The 15,997-nt window shown below is 35.5% G+C and overlaps 3 protein-coding genes across 4 annotated transcripts in view; all 3 read right to left on the bottom strand.

Annotated features, from left to right (window-relative positions):
• The window catches only part of LOC134842433 (very-long-chain (3R)-3-hydroxyacyl-CoA dehydratase hpo-8-like), a 491,300-nt gene that overhangs the window by 238,057 nt on the left and 237,246 nt on the right, over nucleotides 1–15,997 (bottom strand). The gene's annotated exons all lie outside the window — the stretch shown is intronic.
• LOC134841545 (uncharacterized) lies at nucleotides 114–3,404 on the bottom strand. Its single transcript, XM_063857576.1, has 2 exons — nucleotides 2,960–3,404; nucleotides 114–259 (listed from the first exon to the last, which is right to left on the bottom strand). Exons 1-2 carry the CDS (start codon nucleotides 3,402–3,404, stop codon nucleotides 114–116), a joined length of 591 nt encoding a protein of 196 aa, XP_063713646.1.
• Nucleotides 3,549–14,364, bottom strand: LOC134842431 (late secretory pathway protein AVL9 homolog). The gene is made up of 9 exons (XM_063858769.1): nucleotides 13,985–14,364; nucleotides 13,436–13,533; nucleotides 13,109–13,330; nucleotides 12,707–12,896; nucleotides 12,042–12,263; nucleotides 6,203–6,570; nucleotides 5,868–6,078; nucleotides 4,596–4,985; nucleotides 3,549–3,820 (listed from the first exon to the last, which is right to left on the bottom strand). The coding sequence occupies exons 1-9, from the start codon at nucleotides 14,256–14,258 to the stop codon at nucleotides 3,744–3,746; spliced, it is 2,052 nt and encodes a 683-aa protein (XP_063714839.1). The 5' UTR covers nucleotides 14,259–14,364; the 3' UTR covers nucleotides 3,549–3,743.

The following is a 15,997-nucleotide window of genomic DNA, read 5'->3' as shown; positions in this document are numbered from 1 at the left end:
GACATCATACCATGTTCTTTTTTGTGAAGAGGAAAAATGTTTCATGGAATAAATTGTGTTTTGTCACCAGAGAATTAGCTATAACAGCTAAACTGCTCTAACTATTTGGAAGTCTATCTGGGAGATGCAAAGTAAGATTCTACTTGGGAGTCCAGAGCCGATATCAGTTGGTACATGGGCGACCTCGTTATCTGGGCACGCATTGCACTGAACTGAATCGTGAAGTCTATTTTCCGACAGGCTGCGTGAATCAAGCAAACTGAAACAAACTGTTTGATTGGTTTATGAGTGTTTTAATAAAACTACATTTTTGTCACTCGTTTGTTATTGCGACCATTGAAAACGGGCAGTAACTTTGATTTCAGGGAAAATAAGTATCATAAAAATCATCTCAATGGGTTAAAAGAAATTCGTTAATTTAGTTTTTTTTTTAAATTTGAAAACCAGTTAGAAACTTATACTACTTTTATAGTAAATTAAGCCTCTAACACTCTAATTCCTATAATAAGAGTTAAGCCGTGAAAAATTAGTTTAAGCCCAGTGAAGATAGTTTTTTTGTTTCATTTAACACCCCTTCTTCAGTAAAATTAGCGTATTTCAATTCCACTTCGTAAAATAAACTTCTGCAGAAAAACTATAGTCGAATATACCAGTTTTTAGCATTACCACCGAATACACCTTAATTCTGGGCGTTCGTTCAGATTTCTCATCATACCACGAATAAATAGCGACGACAAAATGTAAAGAAAAAAATTGCTTGTTTATTTTTCTAAGTCTTTTATAATTGTGGAGGGAATTTTCTGTGCTACCTTGTTTGAGATGGAAATGATTTAAAATATTAAAGATTTAAATTTCAGCTTCTGCTCTAGTTTAAAAACAAAACTAACTGAACGCAAGGAAACAGAAAAAAAATACTTGATTTTCGAAATCACTTCAACATTCGAAATTTGAAGAAAAAATAGATGGCCTCATAGCTCTTCGAATTTCTAAAACAATTTATCATTGACAGGTTTTTTGATAAAAGTAACCCAGTTTGAGAAAACTGTTTCACTGGGAAACTAAATTCCCACTTTCCAAACTAGAAATCGCGATCACGCTTTTCGTCATCTTGCCACTTTTACTGTTCGCTAGTGGAGTTTGCCTTCAAAATGAACTAAGCTTCAGAAGAATTGAGAAGTCAAACCGCAAACAGTCTAAATTGAGCGTAAAAAAAACCATCAAGACCAGTGCAATAGTCTTCACTACTTTCATTGCCCTTAAAAGGGCAATCAATTAATAACAACTCAATTTTATTTGACTATTTATTATAAAATGAAACTTTGCTTACATCAATTTGAGGCGAAGCCAAAAAGCACACGACCAAGAAGCAGCTCTATCAAGTGACTTAAGAAAAAGTAGAAATAAGCCTCGAATTAGCAAAATATCGGCTACGCATGGGATTCGAATCTGCGACCTAGCAAATTTGAATCTCACGGAAAAACCACTCAGCCACAGATGCTTAAAATCCAAAAAAAAAATAGCCACCAATGACTCAGCTACATATGCTAAAAAATAGCCAATTCGATGCAGCAAAAGTAGCACCAAATACAAAAAAAAAACCATTTTGCAAGTAATAAATCCCAAAGCACAAAGCCGCAGTATGTATAAATTATGCATTTCAAAAAATTGCGAGATATATTGAGTTAGAAAATAGAAATTAGCACCAATATTTGAAAAAAAAATTTGTACTAATACACTTTGCTTCGCAAGTGTAATGACGACGCAAAAATAGTCAAAGAACAAAACGTTGCAAAAACGAAATCCAAAACTTTTTAGGATGGTGCAATTTGACTTTCTTTCGGCAAAAGAATTTCTGCTGAAATTAACAAAAAAAAATAGACGGCAGATACGGAGAGAAAAAACTTTGAGTCAAATGACCTTAAACAAAAACATGAATTTGAACTGAAATATTGATTTCTGATGGCCTTTGAAAATTTAAAATTACGGTTGCTTTAGAGTTTACATTCTCATCGAAACTGTGAAATTTCTAAAGAAACAATTTATTCTTTTCAGTAGTTGTCAAAAAAAAAATTGCGCTCGGAGACGTCTGAAAACAGCCATAACTACTGTAAGAACGATATCCCACACTGGGTTCTTTAAAGATGATTATTTACAAAAAACATAATTTGCGCATACTGAAGGACCTATACGGAAAACAACTTATTACAGAGAGGCGAAGTTGAGCTTTGCACCACTTGCGATACAAGCTAGGATGCAAAACAGCATGACGCTGATAAACTACCGAAGATGACTTCGAATGATGCTACCGAGAGCTTCAACGACAATAAAAAAACCATCAGCCAAAAAACATATGATCGATATTCTATAATTATACATTCAACTAGATCTATCAAAGTGTATGAAGATAGTTTGATAAAATATGCCCAGACAATAGAATTTTTTAAAAAAAAATTTTTAAAAACAAATAGAAAATTTCAAGTCCCATTTTCCCTGAAAACACACATATGCACAGCGAAAAGTTTTTCGCTCATCGAACAGCGCAATATGAGGCCACTAAGCCGATATAATACACGCCTACACTTATTGAGCCGAAACAAAAGACAAAAAACACAAAATTTTAATAAATCGAGTTGGAAAAAATACAATTAACACTAATAGCAAACTTCGAACAGGACGTATTTAAAATACTAACAAACTCAAAAAAATGCTTAAAATTTGCGACAGAGAGAAGTAGGATTTGCAACGAGGACAAAGAGGTGAACAAGTCCACGAGTGAGTCCCGTGAACAAAGTTATTTACGGGAAAACAGTCTAGTACCCGATGGAAATACCCTCGCTTATCGCAAAGGTAATTATTATAAAATCATCAGCAAAACACGAAAAAATTAATCTGCAACCCCACTACCTAAATTACAGTCCGCAATTCGGTCATTGGCACTTAATAACATCAGCAAACTTACTGAGAGAAGATAGCAGAATAATGAAAACTGACAACAGCATGTTCTTTCCATATGAAAACAGGACCAAACAGGTCACAGCCCCAGCCACCAAGTTAACTATATTCCTCTTTTGCCCGTCATCGCCCGCGATCGTCTCCGACAACTGGTCGTACAATCTCGTAAGCTGCGACTCTTCACGTGTAGTTCTCATTTTACTCATGCTTATATGGTAGCAGGAAACACATAAAATAAGACAGAGTAATCCCGAGGCTGTTTCGAAGATATGCGTGCACAGATAGAGGACAGAAAGACAGAACATGATGACGAAATAGTTGGTTTGATAGTAGAGTAGGTTTTTCTTCATTCTGATGTTGATGTTTTCCGTAGTCGGCAATTTGAACGTCGCTTTGTTGCCGATAAACTCGTCAAAGCTTCGTAGAGACGGGAAATTTTCCATTAGCTTCATTATTGCAAGAATTGGATAAAGAGTTATCAATTGATCAATCTTTTCAATCAAGTTAACCTGAAAAACATTAAAACCCTCATTTGCAAGAAAAAATATAAATTTGATTTATAATCTGCCTACCATCTTTAGAAATAAAGAAAAATATTACTGATTTGACGTTAATTGTTCATACAATGATTTGAGTCAAACCGTAACATAAATAAACAATAACTTTTTAATCTACACGGCCAGATAATCCATATATTCAGAGACTATGGCTAAATTTACATTTTAGAGAACTAAATGATAAGCATATTTTGTCATTTGGATCAAAATTACGTTGGATCAAATGGATCTTCGTCACGTGTTCACGGTCGAACAACTTTTCTCCGAATCGGCTCCAGATTTCGTCTGATTGGTTTTCGTCGTCCCGGAAACTAAAAATTAATCCTAAAGTATGAACATCAGTAATCGACCACCAAAGGAATCTAAGTTGATGCTGCCATAAGTCAACAGACAGGAGGAAAAAGAGTCAATGAGCGCAATCAAACAAAAGAAAACTGACTTGTTTTTTGAAAAATTCTAAATTTTGGAGAAAAAAAAAGATAGCCATCAAGCTGTTTGAAGTTAGTAGCAAAAGTTATTACTTTTGCTACTATGTCACTATTTTGATGAAATTAGCCCAATTTGAGAAAACTGAATTAAAAGGTAATTTTTTTTGCTTTTAATTTTTGCTGGGAAATCTGATAATTAATTTCCATTTTCAAAATTAGAAGTCGATCACGTTTTTCGTGACCTTTACATTTTTGCTGTTCGATAGTGGAGTTTGCCTTCTTTTAACAAAGGAAATGCACTGAACTTGAAAAGAAATCAAAGTCAAGGGCGCGAAAAAGTTAAATTATGTGTGAACAAATTTTAAGACTTCTTCCTGAAAAAAAAAAAAAAAAAATCATCAAGACCTATAAATACGCCCCTGAAAGAACTTAAAGTCAAACCGCAAAAAAGTGAAGTTGAGCCTAAACAAAAGAATTTTCGTTCAAAAAACGAAAAAAAAAACCATCAAGACCTATATAGAGCCTGAACTACGTTCATCGACTCTTAAAAAAATCAAAACATTTACCATCGTGGATTATTCAACCTTAGTAACGAATCTGTTTCTTAGTGAACTTGTTACGAAACTTCCCATCATAAATAGTTCCAACTAAACCTCACCTCTAAACAAGTTCCCAAAAGCGCTTCTAGCTGCATGACTAACTGCTGATTTGGCCCCCTTCACTTTACTGTACTTCTGAGACACAGAGGTCATATGATTCCATCGCATCGACATGTCATCCCACATCACATTCATGACCGCGTCCATCCTCGAGCCCTGGAGAGATCCAGGGTGCAACAGGGCGTCCAGACTGACCAGGGATTCCACCTTCTGATCCGGAGACAAGGATTCTTTCCACTTTTGGAAGTTCTCAGTGCGCTCGTAAGCGCGGCAGAAAGGACCATAAAAGCAGGATATTTGTTTGTGATCTTGGCTGAGAATGGAAAGCAGTAATGATGACAGGTAAAGGTTGAAATTCAACCGTAGATGCTGCTCGCCCCCATGCCAGTCTAAAATTCATACAATGTCAGAATGAACTGATCGAACAAAAAACAGAAGTTTTACGCCACGCTTTTCTCGTAAAGACGATAATATAATTCAAATAATTTAAAACGATGCGTTTACTTCGTGCGGCGGAAAAATGCAGAACTGTCACTCTAGGAGCTACAGGACAACTGCATCAAACAATACTGACACAGAGACGAAGCGGAGCTCCGCAACACTTGAAATAAAAAATGAATGACAATGATTGAAAGCAAATGAAAAGACAAATCCTAAAAAGCCGAAAAAATCCTTGAACAAAATTACCTGTACCATTAGAAACTTAACAAGGAGATTTCGGAATGCTAGAAAGAAGCCGAAACATCAAAAAATCCTTTCTGAGAGAACAAAGACGACAAAAATAAGCAGGCAGACGATTGTCTAAAATAGCCTAAAATTTTCAGTTCGCGAAAAACAGGTCTCGAATAGAACCGAACTCCAGGGGCTTTGTTTTCTCACGCATGGGTGTTACCACTAAACCAATAGCGCAGAATGCTCCTTGAATTTAGAATGAAGCAAGTTGAAAGCTGTGTAACATTTTCACGAGCGAAGTCTTGTGAACAAAGTTCTTAACATGAAAAATCTAGTACCCGGTTGCAACACCCTTACTAATCGCAGAAGTAATAACCGAGACGACACAAATGACACTATCTGACGCGCGTGATATTCTTGCAACAAAAGGACCGCATGGCATAACGTTTATAGCCAATCAAGGACTTCAGATTTCCCGAAACTCTCCCTGTTTTGTAGAGCTTACTTCGGATTTTTGAACACTGCACTATGATTGGTTGATTTGACTTTCTGCCATTCTGCCATGAGTGATTTCCGAATATAACTATCTTCTAACTCACCAATTCCTTGTGACTTGCAGAGGCTCTGGGCAGCTAAAGTTAATTCATTTCCGAACCGGATGTCCTCCGAGGAGAGATGAGTCAACTTCTTGAGCTCGTGGTTTTTCCAGTCGAACGAGATCTCTTTCTCGTCCACGTGAACAACTACGTCACAGGGAAGTCCCCCATAGTTGGAAATGAATAGAGCATTTGTGCAACCCACTGAGAACGCCTAAATATTTAACTTGCAATTTCAGAACCTTTCAAGAAAATTCATTTATTGCCTCTCATTTATGTGCCCATAGCTATTAATTAACAGAGAATGGCATCTTTTATTTAAAAAAAGAAAAGCCTACCTTTTTGCACGTCTGCAGCTCTGATAATTGATGCAGTGATGCGTATGGTATCCAAAGATTCCCTCCATCATAGACTCTCAGAGGAAACCCTTTGGCTGCAAAGTTCACAATCATAGGCAGGAACTCATCTTCCGGGTTGCTCTCAGGAACATCTGGCACACATTCTTCGGGCAACACATTATTAGTTTTATTGCTTGCAGCTATGGAGTCCGTTTGGGTTAGGGGGTCAAAAAAGGTTGCTGCATGTTTCTCTTTAGGTCGCTCTTGCGAACCTATGGCATTCTTGCGGACTATTTCGAATGTCTCCTCTTCTTCGTCTAACTTGAGGTTCGTACTGCTTTCTGAATTTGACACCCCATTTGCACTTTCTAAGAACAAAAAAGACATAATTAAAAACACAAAAAACAACATTATTTCAAGTTTTAAGCTTCAGTCTTTCATCTGATCAAACTGCACGGTCAAGGTCACCCTTTTAAGAAAGTCATTTTTCCGACCACTCAAAGTGTGAGGGAATTTGTATTTGGGTACAAATTGTAATCAAACCACAAATTGTAATCAAACTGAGCCGAGTGATATATCATATCAAATCCCTTTTAGCCGTGATTTCCCAAAAACTTTCCCGGTGTTTTCGCCTCATTTCAAACGAATAAATTGAGCGAGTGAGCAGGATTCTCATAGGCTTATTTTATTCTGTGGCTATTACTTTGTTTTACTAAAATGAAATTATTAACCGAGTATTCTTTTAGCGCCGAGTGTTCTTCTAGTTTACGAACGATTTAAAAGAATTCTTCCATCTCCATCTCCATCTCTATCTCCATTTGTTTTTCATTGAATTTTTGAAATTTTATGAAATTGTATGTGAAAAACTGTTTTCAAATTTGTTTCAAATTTCCTTCAGATTCTCTCTCAGCACACCAAAAGACGAGGCAATTTGAAAAAAAACTTGTTTTTTTTTAAATCATGGTCGAAACACTGTCCTACTTGCACAGCAACCGGCTATCCTTGTTTGAATGTCTTCAATTTTAAATAAGACTTGATCATTCTTTAAACTGGCTTCTAACTCTAGTTGAGGACTAGTCAAACACAAGACGCCTTCATAACCTGATTCGTAGTCGTAACAAAGATACCCTTTTAATGTGCATGTAGCAGTGTTCCGACCATTAAAAAAAACAATGAACATTTTTTTTCAAATAAGTGTAGTTTTTTTGTGCGTGGTGCGATGAGTGAACAATGCCAACGGTCATAACATTCGTGAATTAGGCATGATGAAAAATATTTTGTCTTCGGAAATTTTCAAAAAACTTTCCTTTTTTAATCAGCAGAATATGTTTAGCTTTTAAAAAAAATTTTAAGGCAGCGCAATATGAAGGCATCAAACTAGTTTTCCGAATTCAAACTTATTTTTTCACCACTTTAAATGAAACACTTTCTGGTACAATACCTACTTACTTGCTCGCTTTACTAGTTCGATATTAGTCTCAAGCTCAAAAACTCAAACCGATTTTTCTCGATACTGGGAAAAATTTTCGAGAACAATTAAGTCCGTTCGACTCAGTCTTATGAGCTTTAATATGATATATCACTCAACCTATTATGATGACTAGTTGTGGTACCTGTTTTAGAGACGATTATTGTAAGAGAAAACAAAAAAGATCCGAAGACAAAAGTTCCTCCCCATTTTCAAAGATTGGAACAATATTTGAAACATTATTTGGCTTTGTGGTCATGCATTTTTTGAAAAAAATTAAAGCCTATTAATGTTTCAACAGTGTTCGGGTAGAACACTTAATTATAAAGCATGCTCAAAAAATGTATGCGCAGACAGGTCTGTAGGGAGTCCATCTGCCATGAAAGATAAGTCCTAAGAACAATATTTTAAACGGGGTTGGGGGGGGGGGGGGGACTCCAGAACTCAGTACACGATTGCGATACACCAGGTTTTTGTTGGGAAGTTTTGAATGTACTAAGTGAACTTTTAGGCTGAAAACTGTTAGGATCTGTCTGTTTTTCTGTTTCATATAATAAAAGTACTTTTGCAATTTGGCAGTTATCAAAAAAAACACCAATATTAAAGCATTGGTTAAAACAAAAGAACAAGAACGGAGATATTATTTTTTTGCATAAAATTTGACCATTTTGTTACTAATGCCATCATGACCATTAGACTTTTTGTTTTTAAAATTTCCTACAGTTTTGAAACGATCAGTTTTATAAATAGGCTGTAGTTATGTGACTAAATTTTCAACCGCATCTATTTTTTATCATTGAACTTGGGGAGAACTTTTGGTTGCAAGCCTAAAAGATAGTATAATAAATATATTTGTGAGTTGGTCAAATTTTTGAGAACATTAACGCCGTTTGACTCAGACTTATAAGCTTTAATATGCTATATCACTCAATCAGCCTATTTTGATGACTAGTTGTGGTACCTGATTTTGAGACGATTATTCTAAAAGAAACCAACAAAACACAACCCAAGACAAAAATTCCTCCCTATTTTCAAAGATTGGAACAATATTTGAAACATTATTTGGCTTTGTGGTCATACTTTTTGAAAAAAAATAAAGCCTATTAATGTTTCAACACTGTTCGGGTAGAACACTTATTTATAAAGCATGCTCAAAAAAATATATGCGCTGACAGGTCTGTAGGGAGTCCATCTGCCATGAAAGATAAGTCCTAAGAACAATATTTTTAACGGGGGTGGGGGGGGACTCCAGAACTTCAGTACACGATTGCGATACACCAGATTTTTGTTAGGAAGTTTTGAATGTACTAAGTAAACTTTTAGGCCGAAAACTGTTAGGATCTGTCTGTTTTTCTGTTTCATATAATAAAAGTACTTTTGCAATTTGGCAGTTATCAAAAAAAACACCAATATTAAAGCATTGGTTAAAACAAAAGAACAAGAACGGAGATATTATTTTTTTGCATAAAATTTGACCATTTTGTTACTAATGCCATCATGACCATTAGACTTTTGGTTTTAAAATTTCCTACAGTTTTGAAACGATCAGTTTTATAAATAGGCTGTAGTTATGTGACTAAATTTTCAACCGCATCTATTTTTTATCATTGAACTTGGGGAGAACTTTTGGTTGCAAGCCTAAAAGATAGTATAATAAATATATTTGTGAGTTGGTCAAATTTTTGAGAACATTAACGCCGTTTGACTCAGACTTATAAGCTTTAATATGCTATATCACTCAATCAGCCTATTTTGATGACTAGTTGTGGTACCTGATTTTGAGACGATTATTTTAAAAGAAACCAACAAAACACAACCCAAGACAAAAATTCCTCCCTATTTTCAAAGATTGGAACAATATTTGAAACATTATTTGGCTTTGTGGTCATACTTTTTGAAAAAAAATAAAGCCTATTAATGTTTCAACACTGTTCGGGTAGAACACTTATTTATAAAGCATGCTCAAAAAAATATATGCACTGACAGGTCTGTAGGGAGTCCATCTGCCATGAAAGATAAGTCCTAAGAACAATATTTTTAACGGGGGTGGGGGGGGACTCCAGAACTTCAGTACACGATTGCGATACACCAGATTTTTGTTAGGAAGTTTTGAATGTACTAAGTAAACTTTTAGGCCGAAAACTGTTAGGATCTGTCTGTTTTTCTGTTTCATATAATAAAAGTACTTTTGCAATTTGGCAGTTATCAGAAAAAAACACCAATATTGAAGCATTGTTTAAAACAAAAGAACAAGAACGGAGATATTATTTTTGCACAAAACTTGACCATTTTGTTATTAATGCCATCATGACCATTATACTTTTTGTTTTTAAAATTTCCTACAGTTTTGAAAAGGTCAGTTTTATAAGCAGGCTGTAGTTATGTGACTAAACTTCAACCGCATCTATTTTTATCATTGAACTTGGGGAGAACTTTTGGTTGCAAGCCTAAAAGATAGTATAATAAATATATTTGTGAGTTGGTCAAATTTTTGAGAACATTAACGCCGTTTGACTCAGACTTATAAGCTTTAATATGCTATATCACTCAATCAGCCTATTTTGATGACTAGTTGTGGTACCTGATTTTGAGACGATTATTTTAAAAGAAACCAACAAAACACAACCCAAGACAAAAATTCCTCCCTATTTTCAAAGATTGGAACAATATTTGAAACATTATTTGGCTTTGTGGTCATACTTTTTGAAAAAAAATAAAGCCTATTAATGTTTCAACACTGTTCGGGTAGAACACTTATTTATAAAGCATGCTCAAAAAAATATATGCACTGACAGGTCTGTAGGGAGTCCATCTGCCATGAAAGATAAGTCCTAAGAACAATATTTTTAACGGGGGTGGGGGGGGGACTCCAGAACTTCAGTACACGATTGCGATACACCAGATTTTTGTTAGGAAGTTTTGAATGTACTAAGTAAACTTTTAGGCCGAAAACTGTTAGGATCTGTCTGTTTTTCTGTTTCATATAATAAAAGTACTTTTGCAATTTGGCAGTTATCAGAAAAAAACACCAATATTGAAGCATTGTTTAAAACAAAAGAACAAGAACGGAGATATTATTTTTGCACAAAACTTGACCATTTTGTTATTAATGCCATCATGACCATTATACTTTTTGTTTTTAAAATTTCCTACAGTTTTGAAAAGGTCAGTTTTATAAGCAGGCTGTAGTTATGTGACTAAACTTCAACCGCATCTATTTTTATCATTGAACTTGGGGAGAACTTTTGGTTGCAAGCCTAAAAGATAGTCAATATAAATATATTTGTGAGTTGATAATGATTGCGGTTGATGAAATGTATCTTTACATCCAGACTTCATAGCATTTCGTAACTTCATGGCCAATTGATTACTTCGTTTTACTAGAGTTTCGAATGTCAACGTGTCCTGCAATGTCATGTTTTTCATTTTCGAGATGAACAGGTCTCGCACTATTTCATTTTCCAATGCTCCCAGTTCTGATCGGGCTGCTTGAGCAGTTAACGCTGCGTGGAATGATTCTAGAGATTCTCCAGATTCTTGCATTCTCGTAAATAACTTGTATCTTTCGTATGTTACACATTTTACCTTTTGAAACGAGACTTCTGCCAAATCTGTCATTTCCCTGAACGTCATTTTCGATATTTCAACGAGCGGGTTCTTTTGTAGGAATCTCTTCTTTCCCTCTGTACCCAAAGATAAAAATAATCTTGACACCAGTTTCCTTTGTACTTCGTAGTAGAAGACATTGTGTCCGACTCGTGGGCCTCTTGTCTTTCTGTCTTCGTTCTCCAATACTACTCTATCCCTTGCTAGCTTATCTCTAAGAATCCTAGCGTTCCTCGCATCTTCGTTCTCCCCATCCCTGGGCGTTTCCGGGCGTGGTGGTGGTTCCTCTAATATGTCTTTTGGTTCTTCCAAAATAATCTCTGGGTTCACATTTTCTTTGACCGTAACCGCCATGAGAAATTGTTCGAACCAAATTTTAAATTGCCACGGAGGGTCTAGATTCGCTGATGCCCAAAATACCGGAATTCCCATATCCGTTCTGTTGTCTTGAGCTGCGAATCCTGCTGGCTGCGCCATGTGATATGCTTTGCGATATCGATTGAAAACAAGTTGTAATTCAATACTGTATTTTGGATATTGAATTTAGGTTTTCTGTTTCTTTTGTTTTGGTGTTGTACTGAGAGATAGATCATTGTTAAGAACTCTGATCTCTCGCTTAATCTCAGTGTCATCACTTACGTATGACCTTGAGCATACCATAAAATAATGATTGAGCACCAAAGGTTAGCTGTACATACGTATATAAATACTGCTACTGCAGTAGCGGTATGACAATTACTTACTAACTATTATTAATGCACTGACCTGATAGTTGAACTGAACTGGTGTCTTGTTGAGGCGACGATTTTGAGGAGTCGTCAACTTGTTCTCTGCAGTGACTGTTGGCGAGTCCTTTTAAGAGCATCATAGGGAAGAGGGAGCAGAGACTGAGCATCAACTGGCCTATTGGAAGCACCCGTGGCCCATAGAACACTATCCTCGGCTCCATCAGAATCAGTTTGAACAGCACGAGAAATTTAGAGCAACCTTGAAAATACAACACAAACATAGACATGTAAATCAAACTTTAAATCAGCGAAGCAAAATTGAAGTTTTTTAGACGATATACATAGCCAACAGACAGTTGGAAAGTGTTAAAAAACAACGAAACCGAAAAAAGTTGATAGAAAATTTTTTCACCCTTCGAAGAAAAATATATTACGTTGCATTCTTTGAGTTTCAAAAGCTGTTTATGATTGTCACTTTTTTCGTAAAATCATATGAATGACAGAAAACTGCATCAATTAGTAATTTCTTTATTCCGCTGAGAACTCAGAAAACTCGATCCATTTTCCTTTTGAAACAAGAAGTCATTCACGCTTTTTGTAACCTTTTCATTTTGCGGTTTCACCTTTTCACTTTATAGTAACTGAATTCTGATTGGCTGACAAACACATGAGACATACCACCATCAGAATGCAATTACCTACCTAGCTGGGCTATTAAATTAGGAAGAGGAAGCTGCTCGAACAACAGGTGATCTTTGCTCGCCATCGTTGCTTCGCTTGATGCCAAGTTCTCATCTTTCTTTCCATTTGCAACCTCCCCTTCGCCATTATTTGGTGAGGATACGATTTCTTTAGGCCTCATTCCTGGACTATTGGAATGACCCAACATCAACTAAATAATAATACAAATACGTTAGAGAAATCCATGGAAACAGGGTATAAAAAATTAAATTGGCCAGAAAGCCCCAACAGTAAAGTGATCACGTGCAAACACTACTTACAATTAATTGAATTTAATACCTTAATTTTTGATGAAGATCAGGTTTTAGGGACTAAGTTCTCAGGGCATTTCAGGTTTTAGGGACTAAATTATCAAAATCGTACCTTTATATGGTCAAAACAAATTTCCAACATATTCTCTGGTGACTGCGATTGATACTGTTGCGATGACGTAGCGTTGGTCTGATTTTCAGGCAGATTCAGTTCGATTTGGTCGAAGAACGCTTCAGTTACGAAGCGTAGTTTCGACTCCAGTAAGGAATACAGAGGCATGTTAGCAAGGATACAGACACTCTTTTGAATCGAGCCCCGAGCACCGTCGCCAACCTAAAAAAATAATCACCAACTCATGGTTAATGAACGTACTTGGTCAAATTGGGTTGATTTCCAAGAATCGGAACTCAACCCAATTCCGATTACAAAAAATCTTACTCTGTGTTTCACTGAAATCTGTCGATAACAAGACACTCCAAATACAGTTGATTTGCACTGGGAACTTTTTCTGCTGGGCATTGAAAAGTAAATAGTATCTAAAACAGTTGAATAATATCAATTACTGAAAATCTAATTCTACATAATCCAATGAAAATCTAATTCTACATAATCCAAACATTTTACATAATCCATGCTCAAGCATTGAGATGCAGCGAAATAATGACCCTTCAAAAGTCTTGATTGAAAACTTAAGAACATGAATGATTCCTTAGCCAATTATAAAACCTAATAATGTCGATCCTTGTTAAAACCCTAGTTGAAGTTTAAAAAACGCTTGCTTTTTTGATGATTAAATCATCTACTTTATCGGATAAAATTTATTTATTGAGTCATTATCAGATTTTGCACAAGCTATTATTACATAATTTTAGACAAATTAGTTCTTATTAGATTACCTTATAAGGCTAGTGTTTTCTCCTTTAAATTTAAATTCATATCTGGTTCTGACTAAGAAGAGGGCAGGTTTGCTTATAAAACTCATAGTACCTCTATCGTGGTTATGAGCCCCATCAGGAAGTGCCAGATAGCGAATACATTCCCACTCTTCAGGCAACTGGATGTCTCTGGACACATTCTCAGACACCTCCTCCGTTGTCCCATTCTCACCCACTTGCCTCAGAGGAGGAGTACAGTACTCCACTCTGTACCCCGACCGAGGATGGAACCCGATGACCATCAGGTGCATCACGCAGAATTCATCTCCTCCCACCGGGTTCTCGCCGGAAGAAGCATCGGTCTCGTTTGGCACTTGAAGAGACATTTCTATTTAATAACTTCTTCTATTCAAAAAAACGCAACTCTCCAGCTTCATATTAACTGCACGCATGACATCCTATCGCAATGACTCTTAATCATTCAACTCATCGTGATCTGAAATATTTTCCTTTATGAAACTACGGATTCTCATTTAAAAAAGTACTGACTTTAACGTTATACTCCATCTTGACTCGGTTATACAAAACAACAAAAAAGGTAGAGTTGAAATTAAATCCAGATAATCCAGACATGGGTCTACATAAGCAAAAAAAACTTGCATAAAATGAGAAATTTGGCTATTAGATTACTAAAAAAAGCACGAACTTTTCTCCCGCAGCTATGAAAAAAAATGGCAGTGAATAGTTGAACAGCAAAAGTCGACCCATGTAATTATTTTTTATAGCTAAATAAAACTAGAGGAAAAGCTTCTTTTTTATCAAAACTGTTAATTCTATACAAAATACTTGCCGAGTAAATTTACTCATTTTCTTCGCCATTCCATTTCAATGGAACAAAAACAGCCCCTTTTGGTCTTTCAACCACATCCACTTGTTGGTTCTTGCATAGCCCAATTTTTCTCAAATCGAAGAATGGTTTGTAAAGAATCCGCTCAGAGGTAGCATAATCCAACTGCCTTCGTTCGTCTAACGTATCAAGTCGTCTAAACAAAGAAAATGAACAAAAGTTACGGCAACACATCTATTTGGAATAAACTTTTACACATTTTCAGCTTACTTGACATAAATTAAAATGAATAATTACTCATTACCTATAAAACAAGGACAGCCGGTTACTGTGGAAGTGGCACAGAATGTTCCGACCAGTCTTACGAAAAATACAACATAAGTTTTTCAAATTATTGTCGTTTTTTTCGGCTTGGTGTGATAAAAGGAGCTGAACAAAAAAATTGGATATTAGGTATATTCGACAGACATAGTAACATAAGCAATTTGAAAAACATTTTTTATTAGAAAAGTTACTTCAAAAAGTTTTTGAAGTACTTTTTTCAAGTTTTGCAATTTTTTGAATTTTGCTAATTTTGATTCCAAAAAGGCGCTAAAATACTCAAATTAAACTAACGTTACTCAAGTAAAACTAAGTTTTTACGTTTTAAATTAAGTTATTGTGAGCTTTTAAGCAGTTTAAATAAGACAGCTCGCTCGCTTTATTCGCTCGAAATAAGACGAAAAATCAAAAACTTCGAACCGGTTTTTCTCGACACGGAGAAAAGTTTTTGAAATTTTTAAATCTGGTTCGAATTACGACTGTAATATGATACATCACTGTAATAAGAAAAACTTTAATATGATACATCACTCAACCCAGTCCGATGATTATTTGTGATACCTGATTTTATGTGGAAAATAAAAAAAGAAAAAACTAAAAAGCAGCCGAATACAAATTTCATCCCCATTTTCAATGGTCGGAATAATAAGCTTTGAATATAAACTTCAAGTTTAAATTCAGATATTGACCAATTATAAATTCTGATTTTCAAATAGAAACTAAACATATTTTACCTGCCAGCCATTATTCTTTCAACATCTGCTACAACTTTCGTTTCCCTCCAGAACACCACACAAGAATGAGTAGCACTTACTCCAAGCATTCCCGCAAGAATAATTTGCGCATTGCTAAGTTTGCTAAATACCCCCATAACTTCAACTGAAATAGTGAAAATAAACTTTGTCTAAAAGTCGCATAACAGGCTGTGTTTTTACAAACTTATTGCCAACTAATTGA

The sequence above is a fragment of the Symsagittifera roscoffensis genome, chromosome 3 (genome assembly GCF_963678635.1).
Source record: "Symsagittifera roscoffensis chromosome 3, txSymRosc1.1, whole genome shotgun sequence".
Lineage (NCBI taxonomy): Eukaryota > Metazoa > Xenacoelomorpha > Acoela > Convolutidae > Symsagittifera > Symsagittifera roscoffensis.
Note: the sequence above shows the minus strand (reverse complement) of the source record. Positions and strands in the feature narration are given on the sequence as shown.

What these genes read in the sequence shown, in the direction of transcription:
- LOC134841545 (XM_063857576.1), bottom strand. Translation starts at nt 3,404, where the DNA reads ATGAAGCTAATGGAAAATTTCCCGTCTCTACGAAGCTTTGACGAGTTT. An exon ending in TATTCTGCTATCTTCTCTCA is followed by an intron (nt 260 to 2,959) that starts GTAAGTTTGCTG and finishes AGTTTGTTTCAG; the next exon opens with TTTGCTTGATTCACGCAGCC.
- LOC134842431 (XM_063858769.1), bottom strand. Translation starts at nt 14,258, where the DNA reads ATGTCTCTTCAAGTGCCAAACGAGACCGATGCTTCTTCCGGCGAGAAC. An exon ending in GGCTCATAACCACGATAGAG is followed by an intron (nt 13,534 to 13,984) that starts GTACTATGAGTT and finishes CAACTGTTTTAG; the next exon opens with ATACTATTTACTTTTCAATG. An exon ending in TTTGTTTTGACCATATAAAG is followed by an intron (nt 12,897 to 13,108) that starts GTACGATTTTGA and finishes ATTATTATTTAG; the next exon opens with TTGATGTTGGGTCATTCCAA.